The 16,871-nt window shown below is 37.5% G+C and overlaps 1 protein-coding gene across 6 annotated transcripts in view; it reads right to left on the reverse strand.

Annotated features, from left to right (window-relative positions):
* Nucleotides 1-16,871, reverse strand: part of Fxr1 (FMR1 autosomal homolog 1) — a 53,245-nt gene that overhangs the window by 20,078 nt on the left and 16,296 nt on the right. For all 6 annotated transcript variants that reach the window (XM_032898516.1, XM_032898515.1, XM_032898511.1 and 3 more), the window contains exons 2-9: nt 12,156-12,208; nt 10,565-10,658; nt 5,285-5,356; nt 4,812-4,960; nt 4,218-4,311; nt 3,598-3,714; nt 2,045-2,215; nt 1,261-1,339 (exon numbers count right to left, since the gene is read on the reverse strand). In XM_032898516.1, the coding sequence (XP_032754407.1) occupies nt 1,261-1,339; nt 2,045-2,215; nt 3,598-3,714; nt 4,218-4,311; nt 4,812-4,960; nt 5,285-5,356; nt 10,565-10,658; nt 12,156-12,208 (829 nt within the window). The remainder of the gene's footprint in view (nt 1-1,260; nt 1,340-2,044; nt 2,216-3,597; nt 3,715-4,217; nt 4,312-4,811; nt 4,961-5,284; nt 5,357-10,564; nt 10,659-12,155; nt 12,209-16,871) is intronic.

Here is a 16,871-nt window from a genome sequence, read left to right on the forward strand (position 1 = left end):
TTAACCTAGAATCCACTGATTCCCAGCCTGACTAGCTGGACAGCCATTATTAAAATAGCAGGATCTGCCTTCCTACAATACCAGGCTTGCAGTTGTACTCTGCTGCAACAGGCTTTGTATACAACAAGTCCAGAGGACAGAGCTCAGGTTGGGAAACAAGCTCTTTACCACCGAGCCACATACCTACAACCCTACACCACCCCTTAAGTGTTGAAACAAGAATCTTTAAGAAGAGAAGTGTTTTCCAATTTTATTTTACAGGAAATGAGAAACACTACATGGATAGACAGTGAATTACCTTCTAAATGGAACCCAATGGGCTCAAAGAAATTCCCTAGGGTCAAAAAACCAAGGAAACAAAGGAAACAAAACCGAATGACTTACTAGCAAATTCCACCTTACTGTTAACATTTAATTTTACATTTACTATTTTGGAGAATTACTAAGTACTTAACATATATCCAAAGCCTTCCTATGTCCATCAATTAGCACAAAAAAAAGGACAAAGAGGCATGGCACTATACAATAGTACAGCACTTGCTACACACATGAGGCTCTGGGTATGATATGATCCTCAGCTTCTCAAAGACACAAAAACAAAGACAGAGGGCACATCAACAGCAGCTTCATTAATTAACATACCTAAAAGTCAGTTTAACCACCACAAACTCGAAACTGTCAACTTATACCTCCTGAATACCGTAATTATCACTGATGGAGGTAAATAAACAGTGTGAGTTTCTCTCCTACCATCCTTTCTCCTCCCTAAGACTCTTTACCTTATTCTATGCTTTTACCACAACCCATTATTTACTCATGGCCTACTATGTAGAAAGAAGTTTATTACTCTATTATTGGCCCAGATTTACTTTTATTTCCACTCTAAACAAAAGAAAAAATTATCATAGACACTATTAGTCCTTCACCATCACAATTTTGGTGGGCTTATAAATAAAATACAGACATTAAAGAGAAAATAGTAAAGTGCTCAAAGGATGACAAGACATAAGAAAACCTCTAACAACAAATCATTGCATGAATTATGGGTCTTATTAATGGCACAGAACAAATACATCTTACTTTCTAGGTGCAAAGACATAGAAGTAACAGTCACGCAAAATGCTTTCCCAAAAAAACAACAGTTGGCTTTCTAAACAATTCATATCACATTAAGGTAAACAAATTATAAAGCTAAGATCCAATTAAATAAATTAACTTACATTTATAACATTTACATTTAACTTTTATACAAGTACCTACCAACAAGATTCCTGGGAACTTGAATAAAATCTTCCACAAATTCCAAGAAACCTCTTGCTTTCTTTACAGCCTCAGCACTCTGGACAGTGGAAAGACAAACACAAACTGTTAACATTTTAGAATAGCCCCAAACCCATAATATATGAAAAGAGAGGAAATTCTCAATTGTAATGCTATGACACAAGGTTCTCCTCAGTCTACTGAAAGTTCAGGTGAGAAGCGCTTGCCTGTTCTGTGCAAAAGCCCTGGGCTTTCTATTCCCAGCCCCACAAAACACAAAAGATTAAAAAGTGTTAAGCTGAACATGGCAGCACAGCAGCACAGTCCTGCACCCTGAGCTCAGGAGGGGAAAAATAACACCTTTTCCTCATGTGAGGCTAGCCTGTTCTACATAGCAAGATCCTGTGCATAAAACAAAGTTGCTTTGCTTATAAAGATTATTTCAATTTTTATATTGTGGATGACTGTTTTCATTTCTTGCTCCTAAAACAGTTTAAAGATAAAGCTTCATAACTATAAGCTAAACACCATCATCACTTTACAACAGAAAGTTTCCTAAATTTCCAAGCTTACACTATAGACACAGGACTGAAAGCAGTATAGTTCAAAGCCTTTCCTTTTCATGAAGTTACACTGGCTATTTCTCAAGATTTCAGAAATAAACATCATGTTAAGTGAATTCGTATCTTGAAACTGAAAAATGAAATTACAGAAAAATAAATGATGGAACAGACTGCTAATATGCCAAATTAAGTGACCCAAGGCAAGAAGCAAGACAATTTACCTCTCCGTAGATTCTAAACGTTCCAGTATCTTCATCTAACTCAATGGCAGTAACTCCAGGGACCTTCCTAGCTTGCTGTATGTTACTACCATGCGTTCCTATTGCCAGGCCCATTAGATCTTCTCTCACAACAAATTCTTCATGAAAAGCTGCTGCAAGCTGTTTTGTGCACTAGTGAAAAGAGAGAAGTTAGGATTTTTCTTTTGTAAAACTTTAAAAGACAAACTGATGCTCACCATCATTCAAAATAATCAAGACGTGGAGGGAAAATCCATGTCAACCAACTAATAAACAAGTGAACAAAATGTGGGCTACTCACACATTGCAACACGAAACTTAGAGGGAAGTGGCAAAGGCGACGTGACATTACTGTCCTAAGAGAAGTCAGTCAGAAAATACTGACCTAAATTACAGATGGAACCAGTTATCAGTTTATATTAAAAAAAAAAAAAAGCAAAAACCCAATATGCTGATAGCTTGCCTAGTATAAGCAAGGTACTGGGATGTATCTCAGTATTTGCGAAAAATTTTTTAATTAAAGCATGAAAATTGTTATTGGGCCTGGTGACAGGATAATCATGCATTACGTGCCAGTCTCAAAGAAAACAAACAATAGTTTAAAGTAGCTGTGGGGTCTGAGGGGAGGAGGAAATAGGAAGTTGCTGTTCAAGAGTTTCAGTCTTTAACATGGCAAGTTCTAGAGACTGACCAAGAATGCTAAATATGTTAGCATAATGAGCTATATATAGAGAGAGTCGATTTTGAGTATATTATATTTATGTTTAAATTCAAGACAAAACAAAAGACTAAGTTTAACAAAGTCAGCAAAGAATCTCTTACAGAATAAAGGAAACTCATAAAATTGAAGAAAAATAATTCCAGTCTACATAATTCTAGCCACTGGAAACTAATTTTAAAATTATTTCCATGAATTAGATACCAGCAATTCACCATCTCAGATGACTGCTTCAAAACACATATACTGATTAGAACACGTAAGTAAGGGCGGTCACAAATCTGAGTTATAAAAACACCTCAATTTCTCCAAGGTCAAGTGTGTATGCACACTTACTGAGCCAGCCGGGTACAGCCGGGTATCATCACAGGGTGGCAGCAGACAGCAGGAGGAAATAGAGCCCAAGAAGAGACAAGGCAGCAGTGCTGGCCTATGTAAAGTATGCTCTAAGGTTTCCATCTTCAATCCTCTTCCCACTTACATAACAATTGCTACCATAAACTAAGGTCACATTTGACAGGTGACAGAGTAGTAAAAATCAGATTAAAGCCAGAATAAAGAAAAGCAGTTCTTCTGGGTATGCCTAGTTACTCATTTCTAAAGCTCTTTGGCACTATCTTCTAAACCCCCAAAAGAAAGCTAAGCAGCACTTAGCACAACAAAATGCTATGTTTGATAAAAGTAAAACAGAAAATTAGTTTTCTTAAGGACTCTTAGGTATTAGCCATAATACCTGAGTCCTAGGTGGCTTTCTGTTACAAGTCATGTAGTTTGAGACCCCGGAAAGCATATGAGACACAAAAGCAAACCAACTTACTTCTAAATGCTTAGTGGCCTCTTCATTTCTGGACATAAGCATCAACTTCGTCCGAATACTTCGCAAATGCATATCACTTAAGATATTTACTCTCTTCACAGTTGCTTCACTGGCCGACTATAAACGAACACGTTAATCACTCAAAAACTTAATTATTTTTCCAATTATTCATTTCCAAAATGAAAATAATTTAAATGAAGCCATTCTTAATTCCAACCTGTGGCTTACTTTTCATCCTAAATTCTCTCTCATAAGTAATCTTACTTTCCTTTTCAGTCCCCTAAACTTACATCTATCTGCTGTTCAGAATGTGTGTGTGTTAGCAGGGAAAAATAAAAAGATTGTACACATTAAGAATCTCAAGATGTTATGAAGCATTAAGTGTCCTATGAGCCAGGCATGGTAACCCCCACCTTTACTTTCAAAACATGAAAGGCTGACACCAGAGGACTGTGACTTGGGGGTGGGGGTATGCTTCGGGGGGAGTTATCAAAAAGTCAGCCATAACTTAAAAACAAACGAGAACTATTACTAAAAGTAAATCCATTATACTCAAAGCTTGAGAAATACCTAATAATAAGGCTTGTCATTAACTAACTTAAAATATGGTCTTATCTTACCAGTATCATTAGCTGGGTAGTTTCAGGATGATAGAAAATTCTGCACGCTCCTACTGCTTTCTTGAAATCTTTATGGGCATTTTCATTAGCACACCTAAAGAGAAATTAATTTGGATGCAAGACTTCAGTAATGGATTAACTTTAGGAAGAGCATAATGCAACCTCAGGTTGAAATTCCCACTAGAATTTCAAAGATTTTTTTTTAACGCTTACTTTATTATTTCTTTTTTTTTTTTTGATCTTTTTTTCTGGAGCTGGGGACCGAACCCAGGGCCTTGCGCTTCCTAGGCAAGCGCTCTACCACTGAGCTAAATCCCCAACCCCTTACTTTATTATTTCTAATTAATGTCTTTTGTGGTAGTTATACACAGGTGAATGCAAGTGCCAACCAGAGGTAAAAGAAGCGCTGGAGGCTGAGTTACCCAATTTTAGTGTTGGGATTTGAACACTAGTCCTATAGATTAGTTTGCACTCTCATCTGCTGAGCTGTCTCTCAGCCCCTTATTTACTTATATATGGTTTTGGTTGGTTGAAGAATGATATTTTGTAGACTGAAAGATCTCAGCTTATAAACAATTCAATAAAATTACTTACGCTTCTCTCAAATCCTCAGGAACATCCACTGTGCACTTAAAGAAGGTATTTTTTTTGACAGTTTTATTTTGATTGACAGGCCGAAGTCGTTCAAATGTGACTATTTCATTGTAAGTGGCATCACAAGCAGCATATTCAATGACATAAAACTAAAAGACAAAATTCTTTTAAAAGCTCGTGTGAACGAAAATACTGACCTTTTAATGATATTCTAGAACCCCCTCTATGTCCAAACACTAAGCATACCTTTATCAACATCATTATACGCCAGATTATAAATGTTTACAAGCATGAACCTTGATAGTCAAATATCCTTGAGGAATACCTCTACAAAGAATCCTTGGTGTTTGGCAATAAAAAGACAAAATTGAAATTAACAGTACAGTGAATGTGTAACAACTGATTAACTATATTGAAGATGACAGTCACAGCAACCCAGAGTTAAGGTGTTTCCTTGGAAAATAGTCACTTACCTCGCCTTTCATCATCCGAACTTTAGCCAGCCACCATCCACATGGTTCTTGGTCATTTGCTCTTGAATATACCTTAGGAGCAAAAGCATTCCTTTATCAATCCATCCCACAAGATTTTGACATTAAAGATGTAAAGATAAAATTTAATTGAACTCAACCAAAATGTTATTACTGAAACGAGGAAAAGAAACCGCACTTCAAAAGAAAAGTGTAGACAGAGGTTATTACTTAAAATGAAGGCTGAAAGCTTGAGTAACAACTTCTTGGGAGATCTACCTTAACAAATAAGTGACTGTAATTTTAAAAAAATTTAAAAAATGCTTCTTACAAGGAAACTGCATTAATGTATGTATAATATGTGCCAACACTGTTCATCAAAGTTAGGAACTGTTCTGAAGAACTACAATTACTTAAAATTTTAAATATTAATTTTTAAATTAAAATTTTAAAAATAAGGAGGTTCAGGACCACCAACTGTTAAAAAGATAAAGTACAATGTATTACAAGTGTTTATCTGAAAAGTAAACACACTCAGTTCATCTAGTAAACCTATCTTACAAAAACAACAAAAAAGGAATTTTACATTATATTATTTTGTTGTTGTTTGCTTTGTTTTCTGACAGGGTCCCAAATAGCTCAGGTTGGCCTTGAACTATTTATATCAGGAACGGCATTGACCTGAATTCCTGATCCTCCTGACTGTACTTCCGCAGGCCATTTTTAAAGTTTCAACTACTGGGATTAAAACAGAAAACATCACAATTCTGACAGTTCTGTTTCTGTGTGTGAATCTGTGTAATCCTTATCTGGAAGACTGGCTTGACTAATCCTGGCAGGCACAGTCAGTCAGCTGACTATTAATTACTCAGTCTCTTGCTGGGTAGAACTTATGTACTGAGGAGCACACTCAAGTGCTAGTAAGACACAGAAAGTCTGATTGCTGGGTTCTTATCACTAAACTTCCATTTAGCTGTTCATGATTCCTTACAATTAACCAGTAAATCAGCAAGCCTGCCTATCTATCCTAGAAGTATATTAAAGAATGGCAGCTACTCTACAAAATTCCAAGATTTAAAAGAACATTTATAAAGAAAAAAAAATGCATTTTATAAAACTATCAAATACAGGACTGAGCACATCATTATGGGGTAGAATATTTGTATGATGTGTTCTTTTGTTTTCATAATCACACACACACACACACACACACACACACACACACACACACACACACACACACACACACAGCTTTTCTAATTCTGAGTGTGTCTGTGGTATGTATGCCAAGTGTTAACTGTTATTCTCTGAGACAGGATCTCTCTCTGAACTTAGAACTTCCACTTCTTTCAGGGAGGTGGGTGACAAATGAGCACCCATCTCCTCTCCCACCAACTGGGGACGAGCTGGGATAGGGCCACACCAGAGACCATGCCAGGGTTATTACCTGAGTGCTGAGACCCAAGCTGAAGTCTTCCCTTGTGCAACCAGCGCTCTTATAACTCAGCCACTCTCCCTAGTAAGTGACCCTCTTAAAAAGATTTGGCATGAGCACATTACTGCTTTTTATTCTGATCTCAATTTTGGATACATCCATACCAAGGAATTGTATGTTTGATTAAAAATAAAGAAGTAAAAAAAAAATAAAAGTAAATCTGTATGAGCAAACCTGACAGTATTTGTGATGCCCTCATTATTACTGACAATTACTATATACAAAAATGTCAGATATGGGGGTTGGGGATTTAGTTCAGCGGTAGAGCACTTGCCTACAAGCGCAAGGCCCTGGGTTTGAGCCCCACCACAAAAAAAAAAAAAAAAAAAAAAAAAAAAAAAAGGAAAAAAAATGTCAGATATGTAATATAGTCAAAGTTGTTACAACCTAAAATTCTTTATAAATACAAAGGAAAAATATAAATCACACTCAATTCTAGCTAAATATTGTAACATGCTAATATTAAATATTTAAAATACATTTAACTTAAACTTCTTCCTTAAATTTCAAGTTAACGAAGTATGATCACATCTTAATTTCTGATGTTTTACAAAACTGTAGAGAGCAAATTTTTACTGGGACTGAATCATTGAAATGGAAAATGAAGTCAATCTAGGAACAATGATTTTCAAATCTCTGACATCTTTTTGTCACAACTAGGAAAACCAAGTCACAGATGGTTCAAAGTCAGGCTAAGCGTTCCTAGATAGAGACTAGAAAAACCAGAGTGTTAAATAAAACATCCTCAGCACCTCACCAATGAGTTGTGGGGTTGGTTGTTGATTTAGAGTGCTGCCCCAACCCTTAAACCAGAGATTTACAGCAAAATAGTATCGAAACCACGGCATGGTAATATGAAGCCTATGATCCCAACACTAAGGAAACTAAGGCAGGAAGATCTCAAATTCTAGGCCATCTAAAAGAACAACAACAAAAAAAATGACTTAAAACAGAACAAACAAACAAAAGCAACCAGGCCCGGTGTCACACATCTTTGGACCCAGCACTCAGAAGGCATAGGCAGGCAGATTTCTATAAATTTGAGGCCAGTCTAGTCTGCAAAGTTGAGTACAGGACAGCCAAGTCTATTCCACACAGAAAAACTCAGTCCCAAAAAAACAAAATCTTGAAAGTTGTCCTCTACACACTTCTATTGAGAACATTTTGACCTAAGTTATTCCTTTCTTGACTCTGATGTGGAAATCCAAGAGGAAAACACAATGATAACAGAATTAGCTCTTAAAAGCCAAACTAAACTTCTGTCCTCATACAAACTATTAGAAGTTGATGCAGTTCTGGAAAGTCACGTCCGATGAGGTATAAAGACAAAATGACATGGCAATCTGTAGCATCGCTGCCATTGTCCAGTATCTCCTAACTACCTCTGCGGACAGTTCCTGACTACACAGAAGTCACTTGGCACGATTTTCTGACATCTCACCACATCTCTCAAGAACTCTATCATAGTATACTATATTAGTTATTTTCCTATTGCCATGACAAAGCACCACAGCCAAGGCAAATTATAAAGAAAGCATTTGATGGGGGGGGGGGGGTGTCAAGGTTCCAGAGGGTTGTTTGAGTCCATGACCATCAATCAAGACAGGGGGCACTGCACTGGAGTAACTGCTGAGAGCTTTCACGTTGAAACAACAGTAAGGTAGAGTTGAAAAAACTAAGTGAGAATGTCATGGGCTTTTGAAACCCCAAAGCCTAACACCAGTGACACACTTCCTTCAACAAGGTAATACCTACTAATGCACCTCAAATAGTTCGATCAACTTCAGAACAAGCATTCAAATATTATGGGCCTATGACGACCATTCATATTCAAACTACCATCTACATCTAGATTACATCTATTATTACAGTTATGGATCTCGTAAAGTTACTGGTGCTTATTCTGGTGGAAGTTAACTATAAAAGAGGAGTGACTGCATTTATTACTTAAGGCTCATAGGATTGACACAAAATTGTAAAATAGCAAACCCAGCTGCTGTTTTAATATCTGTGATGGTTAATACTATCAACTTGACAGGATCCAGACTCACCTAGAGAGCAATCCTCTTGCTGTGTCTACAACAGAGATTCCAGAGTGGGTTAACTGAGCTGGGCAGACTGACCCTAAATGAGAACTCCTGTCTCATAGCCGGACCCTGGACTGAGTAAAGAGGTGGAAGTGAGCAGAGCACCAGCACTCTCCTCTTCTGACTGGATATGACAAAAACAGCAGCCTCAGGTTCCTGTTACCATGCCTTTCCTACAAATATGAACAGTGCCCTCAAATTCTTGGCCAAAATAGACCCATGTCTAAGTTGCCTGTCAGGTATTTCAATGAGAGATAATTAGCACACTATCCAGGCTCTATGAACCAGGCGAAAATGAGACTGACAAACAAACCTCTTCAGTCACACCACATCAGCCTCCAACAATAGAGTGTCTGAGAATTAGAAGGATGTTACAACTTTCCTGAAAATTTAAAAATTTCTACCTGAGCCTTCCAGTTCATCCTCTTCAGATCAATGCATCTTCTCAAAGATTGTTTACAGTAGGCAGCGATCACAAGAGACCCACAACTGGCCAAAGTGCAAATATAAGACTGCAGACTGCTCAGCCCTAAACAGAGCATGGATCTGCTCTTTCCAAGGGATCATGGTGGAAGAGGGGGCAGAAAGAATGTTAAGAGGCAGAGACAGTAACTACAATGAAACGTGAAACAGTATCTTCTGGTCATAACAAAGCAGCTGTGCTCATGAACTCACTGCGGTCATGACAGCTGCACAAAACCTGTACAAGCCCAAGCCAGACCAAATCCCAAAAAGGATTTGCTGACCAAGAAAAGGAGAGTTGACCAAGCAATCCTGCCCCTAGTTAAAGATCTATTAACGACTGCTAGCTGCTAGGAGAGGTTTTCAGAGAACAGCCACTCTTCTGTGGAAGATCATATATCTGACAGCATTTGGTCCTAAAGCATAAATTAGTTTTAAAATTTTGCTTTTTTTTTTAATGGATGGGAAAGAGAACAGTTTGATGGGTAGGTGGGGGATAGCAAATGTGATCAAAAACTTTGCACAAAACCTTCAAAGAACTAAAAATTAAATAATAATAAATAACATTAATAAAATAGTCTATCTTAACTTACCATTGTACTATGATGATATTTTCAACTTAGGGGGAGGAGTTGAAAGTACACGGCTTTATACATGGCCCTGTATCTCAAAGGAGTACTGGGGATTACACCCATGCAACACCATACCCAGCAACAGCAAGCACATTCATCAAGAATAGGTAAAACTGAAGAAGCAGACAAGTGACAAAAACAGCAGTACAATGTGCTCATCCAGCAGTGAGGGAAGAAGGTAAAAATACAATATGAACAATGTGCTGAATAGTAGAATTTTTGGGTTTTGCCATTTTTTGATTTTCTGTACTTAAGTTTTCTAGACATTCCTACAGTATTTCACAAAGCAGTTCATATATATATAACCAAAGATACTGGGAAGTGACTAACGCTATGATTCTGTGATAGGTTTCTTCAAAAATTCAAATGCAATTATCACTTAATGTTTTGTTCTGAAAAACTTGATCAAACCCACCAAAGCTAAAAACAGTAGCATTGCCACATCAATCTATTTCTGACTTCAGTCTCCAGTAACACTGCATTACAGTCACCGCCGACAAACAACAGGGAAGGAGCTTGATTATCCAGGAGCTGCAGATGTGCTCCCAAGGATATTTATTTAGAACAAAAAACCACCGCACAGTAAAGAGAACCTAAATACACATACCTCTACTTCATCTCCTTCACTAATTTCTTTTTTTATATCAGGTGGTGGTGGTAATCGAACTTCATTAAACGGAACCTGGCGTTCTGGTTGCCAACTGAAGGATTAGAAAAAGAATTAGTACCTTTATTTTGGTGGATCCTAAGATGGAAATGATAACTAGTGCTGTATATTTAAGTTACTTTTATCATTCAGAATGTCCCAAAGAGAAAAACAAAGAATCTTAATTTTTTAATTCATTAAACTGAGAAACAAACTTTTGTATGATTCTTGATAAGCTTTATAATTAATACTGATAGTATTATACTCCAAATTATCCTAAGAATGGCAAATACATCATACACTGCAAACAAAACAGGATAATTTAACAATAAGTAAGGTTCAATAAGCAGCTAATGAATCAAGTCAAAGAGGTGAGATTGAAAATATGACATCAAAAAAACCTCACAATTTTATAAATTACAAAGTAATAAAAACTAAGTAACTTTTGTGTACACATTCAGAAAACAAGTACAAAATATCAGTTCAAGAGCTGAAGAGATGGCTGAGTGCCTAAAGAGCCTTTCTACCACTTTTCAGCACACACGCTGAAGCACCAATTCCAGAGGACACCCTCTTCTGGCCTCTAAGGAGACTGGACATATATATGGTGAAGAAATAAATGCAGAGAAAAACATTCATACACATAGACTTTTTAAAGGACATCTTTAAAATTTACAGTTCAAACTCAAAAGAGTTTATGTCCAGATGGTAACTTTGTGCTTAGCATGCTTACAGGGCCAAGGTTCAATCTCAGCATATACATCCTCAAAAGTTTCTAACTTGGCTAGAAAATATGTAATTAGAATCTAGTAAAGGCATAATAATCTTTATAGCAATATAAACTAACTAAGCAGCTGTTACTGACAAGGTTTTATAGTCAAATCATTTTCAAGTTCCCTTAGGTCACCTTACACCTGGGAGATATACCCCACATAAAATGATACTAAGGGCAATGCTGAAAAGGAAGACAGCTTAATGTCTAGGATTTGATGCCTTTTCTTTTTTACCATTATTGTCTCCATGTCAGTTCACAAAGACAGAAGCTATTTTAACATTTGTCTCTTCATAAGGGAGCTGTTAGGCTCACATCTCTTCAGGCAGTTCAGAGCCATTCACAAGTTCAACAGTTCTTTGACCTTCAAGTTAACAGATCCTTCTATAACCCTTCCCATCCCAGCCTAGTATACTTGTCTTCCCCACTTTTAACTGCCTAGCCCTAGGATATGGAAAGAATTACTATCAATTCTTAAGCAATTAAAGACAGCCTCAAGCTCATCACTATTAACTATGTGCACCACCACTTCAACTTCAGGGGCTTTAAGCATTATGCTACTTGTCCATCTACTTCAGCAAAACAATTGCTGAATGAACCATATCCATACATTATTTTGACAAAAGACGTAAATGATAGGTAAACTGTAGATACAAAAGCAAGTGAAGGAGTATCAAAATTGGACCTGGAAATCATGACAAACACTCAAAGAATTGTTTTCCTACTGGCATCAGTAAGAACACTCCGTTGTTAAAAAGTTAACATCTACCAGTAACTTACTTATTTTCAAAAACAACTGTGAGGGAGTCTTCGTGGACATCTTTGATAAATCCCTGCATAAAATAAAAAGTTGTATCAGCATTAATGTTATTCCGTAACTCTAAAAGCCTATAATAGAGCCTAAAAACTGTACGATAACAAAAGAACACAGGTAAAGGGAGACCAAAAGACACAAATCTGTCTTCAGCACTATGGAAGCTAAGGCAGGAGGACTGCTCTAAGTTCTAGGACAGACTGACCATACAGTGAGTACCAAACAAGACCAGGCTACACAGGGCCCTGAGCACTCCATCTCCAGCACAAGTGCACTCATATATTCAGTTATTTTCTTTCTCAAATTGGGCTATAGTTAACATACTTCCCTCAAATGTGGAAAAAGAGGAACACTCCTCTATTGTTGGTGGGGTTGCAAGCTGGTACAACCACTCTGGAAATCAGTCTGGAGGTTCCTCAGAAAACTGGACATATATCACTCCTGGACATACACCTAAAAGATGCTCCAGCATGGGGCTGGGGATTTAGCTCAGTGGTAGAGCACTTGCCTAGCAAGTGCAAGGCCCTGGGTTCGGTCCCCAGCTCCAAAAAAAAAGAACAACAAAAAAAAAAAAAAAAATTGCTCCAACATATAACAAGGACACATACTCCACTATGTTCATAGCAGCTTTATTTATAATAGCCAGAAGCTGCAAAGAACCCAGATTCCTTCGAGAAATGGATACAGAAAACGTGGTACATCTACACAATGGAGTACTACTCAGTTATTAAAAACAATTTCATGAAATTCTTAGGCAAATGGATAGAACTAGAAAATATCCTGAGTGAGGTAACCCAATCACAAAAGAACTCACATGATATACACTTACTGATAAATGGGTATTAGCCCAAAAGCTCAGAATACCCAAAATACAATTCACAAACCACATGCAGCTCAAGAAGAAGGAAGACCAAAGTGTGGATGCTTCAGACCTTCTTAGAAGAGGAAACAAAAATACTCACAGGAAGAAATATGGAAACAAAGTGTGGAGCAGAGACTGAAGAAAAGGCCTTCCAGAGACTGCCCCACCTGAGGTATCCATCCCATATACAGACAACAAACCCAGATAATACTGTAGGTGCCAAGTGCATGCTGATAGGTGCTTAATATAGCTGTCTCCTGAGAGGCTCTGCCAGAGCCTGACAAATATAGAGGCAGATGCTCGCAGTCAACCACTGAACTGAGAACAGGGTCCCCGATGAAGGAGTTAGAGAAAAGACTGAAGGAGCTGAAGGGGTTTGCAACCACTATGAAGAACATCATCAACCAACCAGACCCCACCACCCAAAAGCTCCCAGGGACTAAACTACCATCCCAAAAGTACACGGGGATAGAACTATGGCTCTATCTGCATATGTATCAGAGGATGGCCTTGTAGGGCATCAATAGGAGGAGAGGTCCTTGGTCCTGTCAAGGCTTGATGCCCAGTGTAGGGGAATGTCCAGGTGGGGAGAGGTGGGAGGGAGGGTGGGTGAGGGAGCACCCTCATAGAAGCAGGGGGAGGAGGGATGAGATAGTGGGTTTTGGGAAGGGAAACAGGGAAAAGGGATAACATTTAAAATGTAAATAAAAAATGTCCAATAAATGGAAAAAAATACTTCCTCAAAACCATAACTAGATTATCAATAAACAAAATCAATGATCATTTTCTAGCCTTAAAAGGTAAATTTTAGAATAAGTGTGTATCTTCATTTGACTAGTAACACAGAGACACAATTAGATCTATACTCAGTATTAGATTTCTGGCTAAACTAAACAGCCAGGGTTATTATAGACTCCAACCATCCAACCAACCCACATCAGACAATAAACAAAGAAAAACACATGAAGGACTTTTTAGGGGCAGGGATATAACACACCACATAAGAAGATCTGTTCGTAAGTGAAATAGAACTGCAATTCCCTCTCTAGTCCAGTGCTTCTATACATAATTTAACCCACTGGCCAATTAGTAAATATTTTTCTCAACACTTACACAATTCCAAAACATGCACTCAAAACTAGCCAGACAGACACATGCACTTGGTACTTGGGCACAACAAAGAAATCCTTCTACTCATGCTCCTTTTAAAATCTAACACTAAAGTGTACACCAAGATAAACTTGAAAAAGACAAAAGACAAAAAGTGTTAACTGCTGTTAAATAACAGCAATTTAAAAGAGCAATATATCAATGTCTTTCTATCAATTAACAATATAAACCAACAGAAGGAAAAGCAAGCTTAGTACAACCCCAGAAAGACTTCCTTGTAATTGAAAAGTCAGTCATACCATATGAAGGAAGGCTACAAGAATCTAAGGGATTCCATAACTAACAAGATTTATTGTCTAAATTTAGCTGGGGTTTTGGCTGGAGACATTTTTATGTCTACGCCAGTTACTGAGTTGTTCCCCTGTGGAGAAATCAGCAGATCAAGTTACTTGTCCTGTTTGTTTTTCTCAAAATTTCTCTCTTCTGTACCCAAGATCTTCAGAGGGTCTTCCCCTGTCATATCTGATTCATATCATTCTGGAGGGGTCTGAAGCCTTTTCTTCTTTCCTCTCAACATAATAGAGTCTTTCTCCCAAAATAGCACATCCTTGGTCCAGTAACCAGAAATCATTAGATATAAAATGAGTTAAATTAATAGCTTGACCTCTCTCCTAGAGGATTTTTAGTATCATAAATACAAAACTTATAATCATCTTCAAAGCAATTAAAACAATCTAAGCAAATATCTGTTGGGATAGTATTCCTCCACTATCTCCTGTTTTGTTCTTACATGATTAATTTTTAATAGTGAGATCAAGGCCTAAGTTTCTACTGTCTGAGATAGATTAGTCTGCCTACCTCCTGCTTTCTAACCTACAATTTTAAGATCAAAAGCTTCAATTATTCATATATATATATGTGTGTGTGTGTGTGTGTATACATATATATATATATTTAAATCCTCCCATCTATAGAGATTAATCTATGGATACATGTCCCTTTCTCTTTATTTAACTTGAATTAACATAAGCTTATCTGTCTAAGTTTTTTCCACCTATCCCCTGATTTTTGACCTATAATTTAAGATCAAAAGCTTCGATTACTTATTCATTTATGTATTTAACTTTAATTAAATTCCCTTTTATTTACTGTATAAGCGTATTTCCACGCTCTATTTTTGTCATATCAGGCTGAGTAACCCCAGAAATTCCATGTAGACCATGTTTGAAGATCCAGAGAGCTGGACATTGACTTTTTAAATTTTCTTTTAATGAATTTTTCTCATTCCTTCTAGTCTCCCTCCTTGCCTTGGAGTAACCTGTCTTTGCTCCCAGCACCCAGCTAGAAAACTTTTAGAAGGGCTCAAAGCAAATCCGGATTGGCAGTTGTGTTCCTTATTCTAGTTTCATGGCATGGGTGGGAACCATGTAACTCGGCTTAGCTTGCTGAGAAACCAATTCTTCCTTCCTAATCATTTATCGTGATACATGTACATTTTGTTTGGGAATCTCCAATTAATTTTTAATTTATTTTTTATTTTTTATTTTTTCGGAGCTGGGGACCGAACCCAGGGCCTTGTGCTTGCTAGGCAAGCGCTCTACCGCTGAGCTAAATCCCGAACCCCCAATTAATTTTTAAAAGTGAGTTCTTGCCCCACGTTGGGTGTCATCAGTAGTGGTGAATTAATTAATGCAATTTGGTTCCCTGTCAGTCTCATGCTAGACTTGCAAATAAAGAGACACACACACCAGCTAGTTTTGATATACGTCTTGACTAGCTCAGTGGCTGGGCACTTCTAAACTTCCCCAAGGTTAGCACACACTCCCCTCCAGTACTCCTAGGGAAATGACCCTAGAGCCACCTTCCAGGATGCTGGCAGGCCTTTACGTCTTTTCTCCTTGTTCCTCTGTCATGGCGATTCTGTGATTCTATCTGTTCTTCCTCAGTCCCTTGCCCACACAATCTTCAAAGTCCTGCCTCCATCTCCCTGCCTAGCCAATGTCTATATGACAATTCTTTATTAGCAATCAAAGCCAACTGGGGGCAGGGACCTTTAGCGTTTGGAAGTGCAGCTTTTGAGAGCCAAATTAAGAAACAGCATTAGAACCAATTCCCAATACCCCAAAATTCTTGGTTTTATTTTTGTTGTTTTCAAAGTTCTTTTCTTGTAGAAAATCTACAAGTTTAGAGTCTGCTCAGCAGTTCTCACTTCTATTACACACATTCACTTTAAACCATCCTTCTTGTCAGAATCTCCATCCTTACATTACCAGAAAACCTTTCATATTATTCCCTGCCACTTCTGATGATTAAATAAGAAACTAACAATTTCCAAGTACAGAAATATTAGTAAGTCATCTTCTGCCATCAAAAGTCAGTTCTAGTTTGAACTTTCACTAACACTGTCGTTCTTCAACATTCTTCAAGAGTTTGGCACACTTCACAATTTATCCCTCTCAGTTTCTGTATAACTCATATAGCAGAATTAATTCAAATCACAAGTATAAAATGCAAAACCAAAAACCAGGACTCAACTTGTCCCACCCCTCCAAAAACACCCCTGCCAAACTGTACTTAGATGCACATTTTCCACAAAATTTAAGAAAAAACAGAGCTCTAGGCATCAATATCCTTACTGCTAATAGTTTTCCTCTATAAAGTTTACTAGATTAAGGACATAGTCTTTAATATAACTAGTCTTTAAAATGTT

The sequence above is a fragment of the Rattus rattus genome, chromosome 3, assembly GCF_011064425.1.
Source record: "Rattus rattus isolate New Zealand chromosome 3, Rrattus_CSIRO_v1, whole genome shotgun sequence".
Classification (NCBI taxonomy): domain Eukaryota; kingdom Metazoa; phylum Chordata; class Mammalia; order Rodentia; family Muridae; genus Rattus; species Rattus rattus.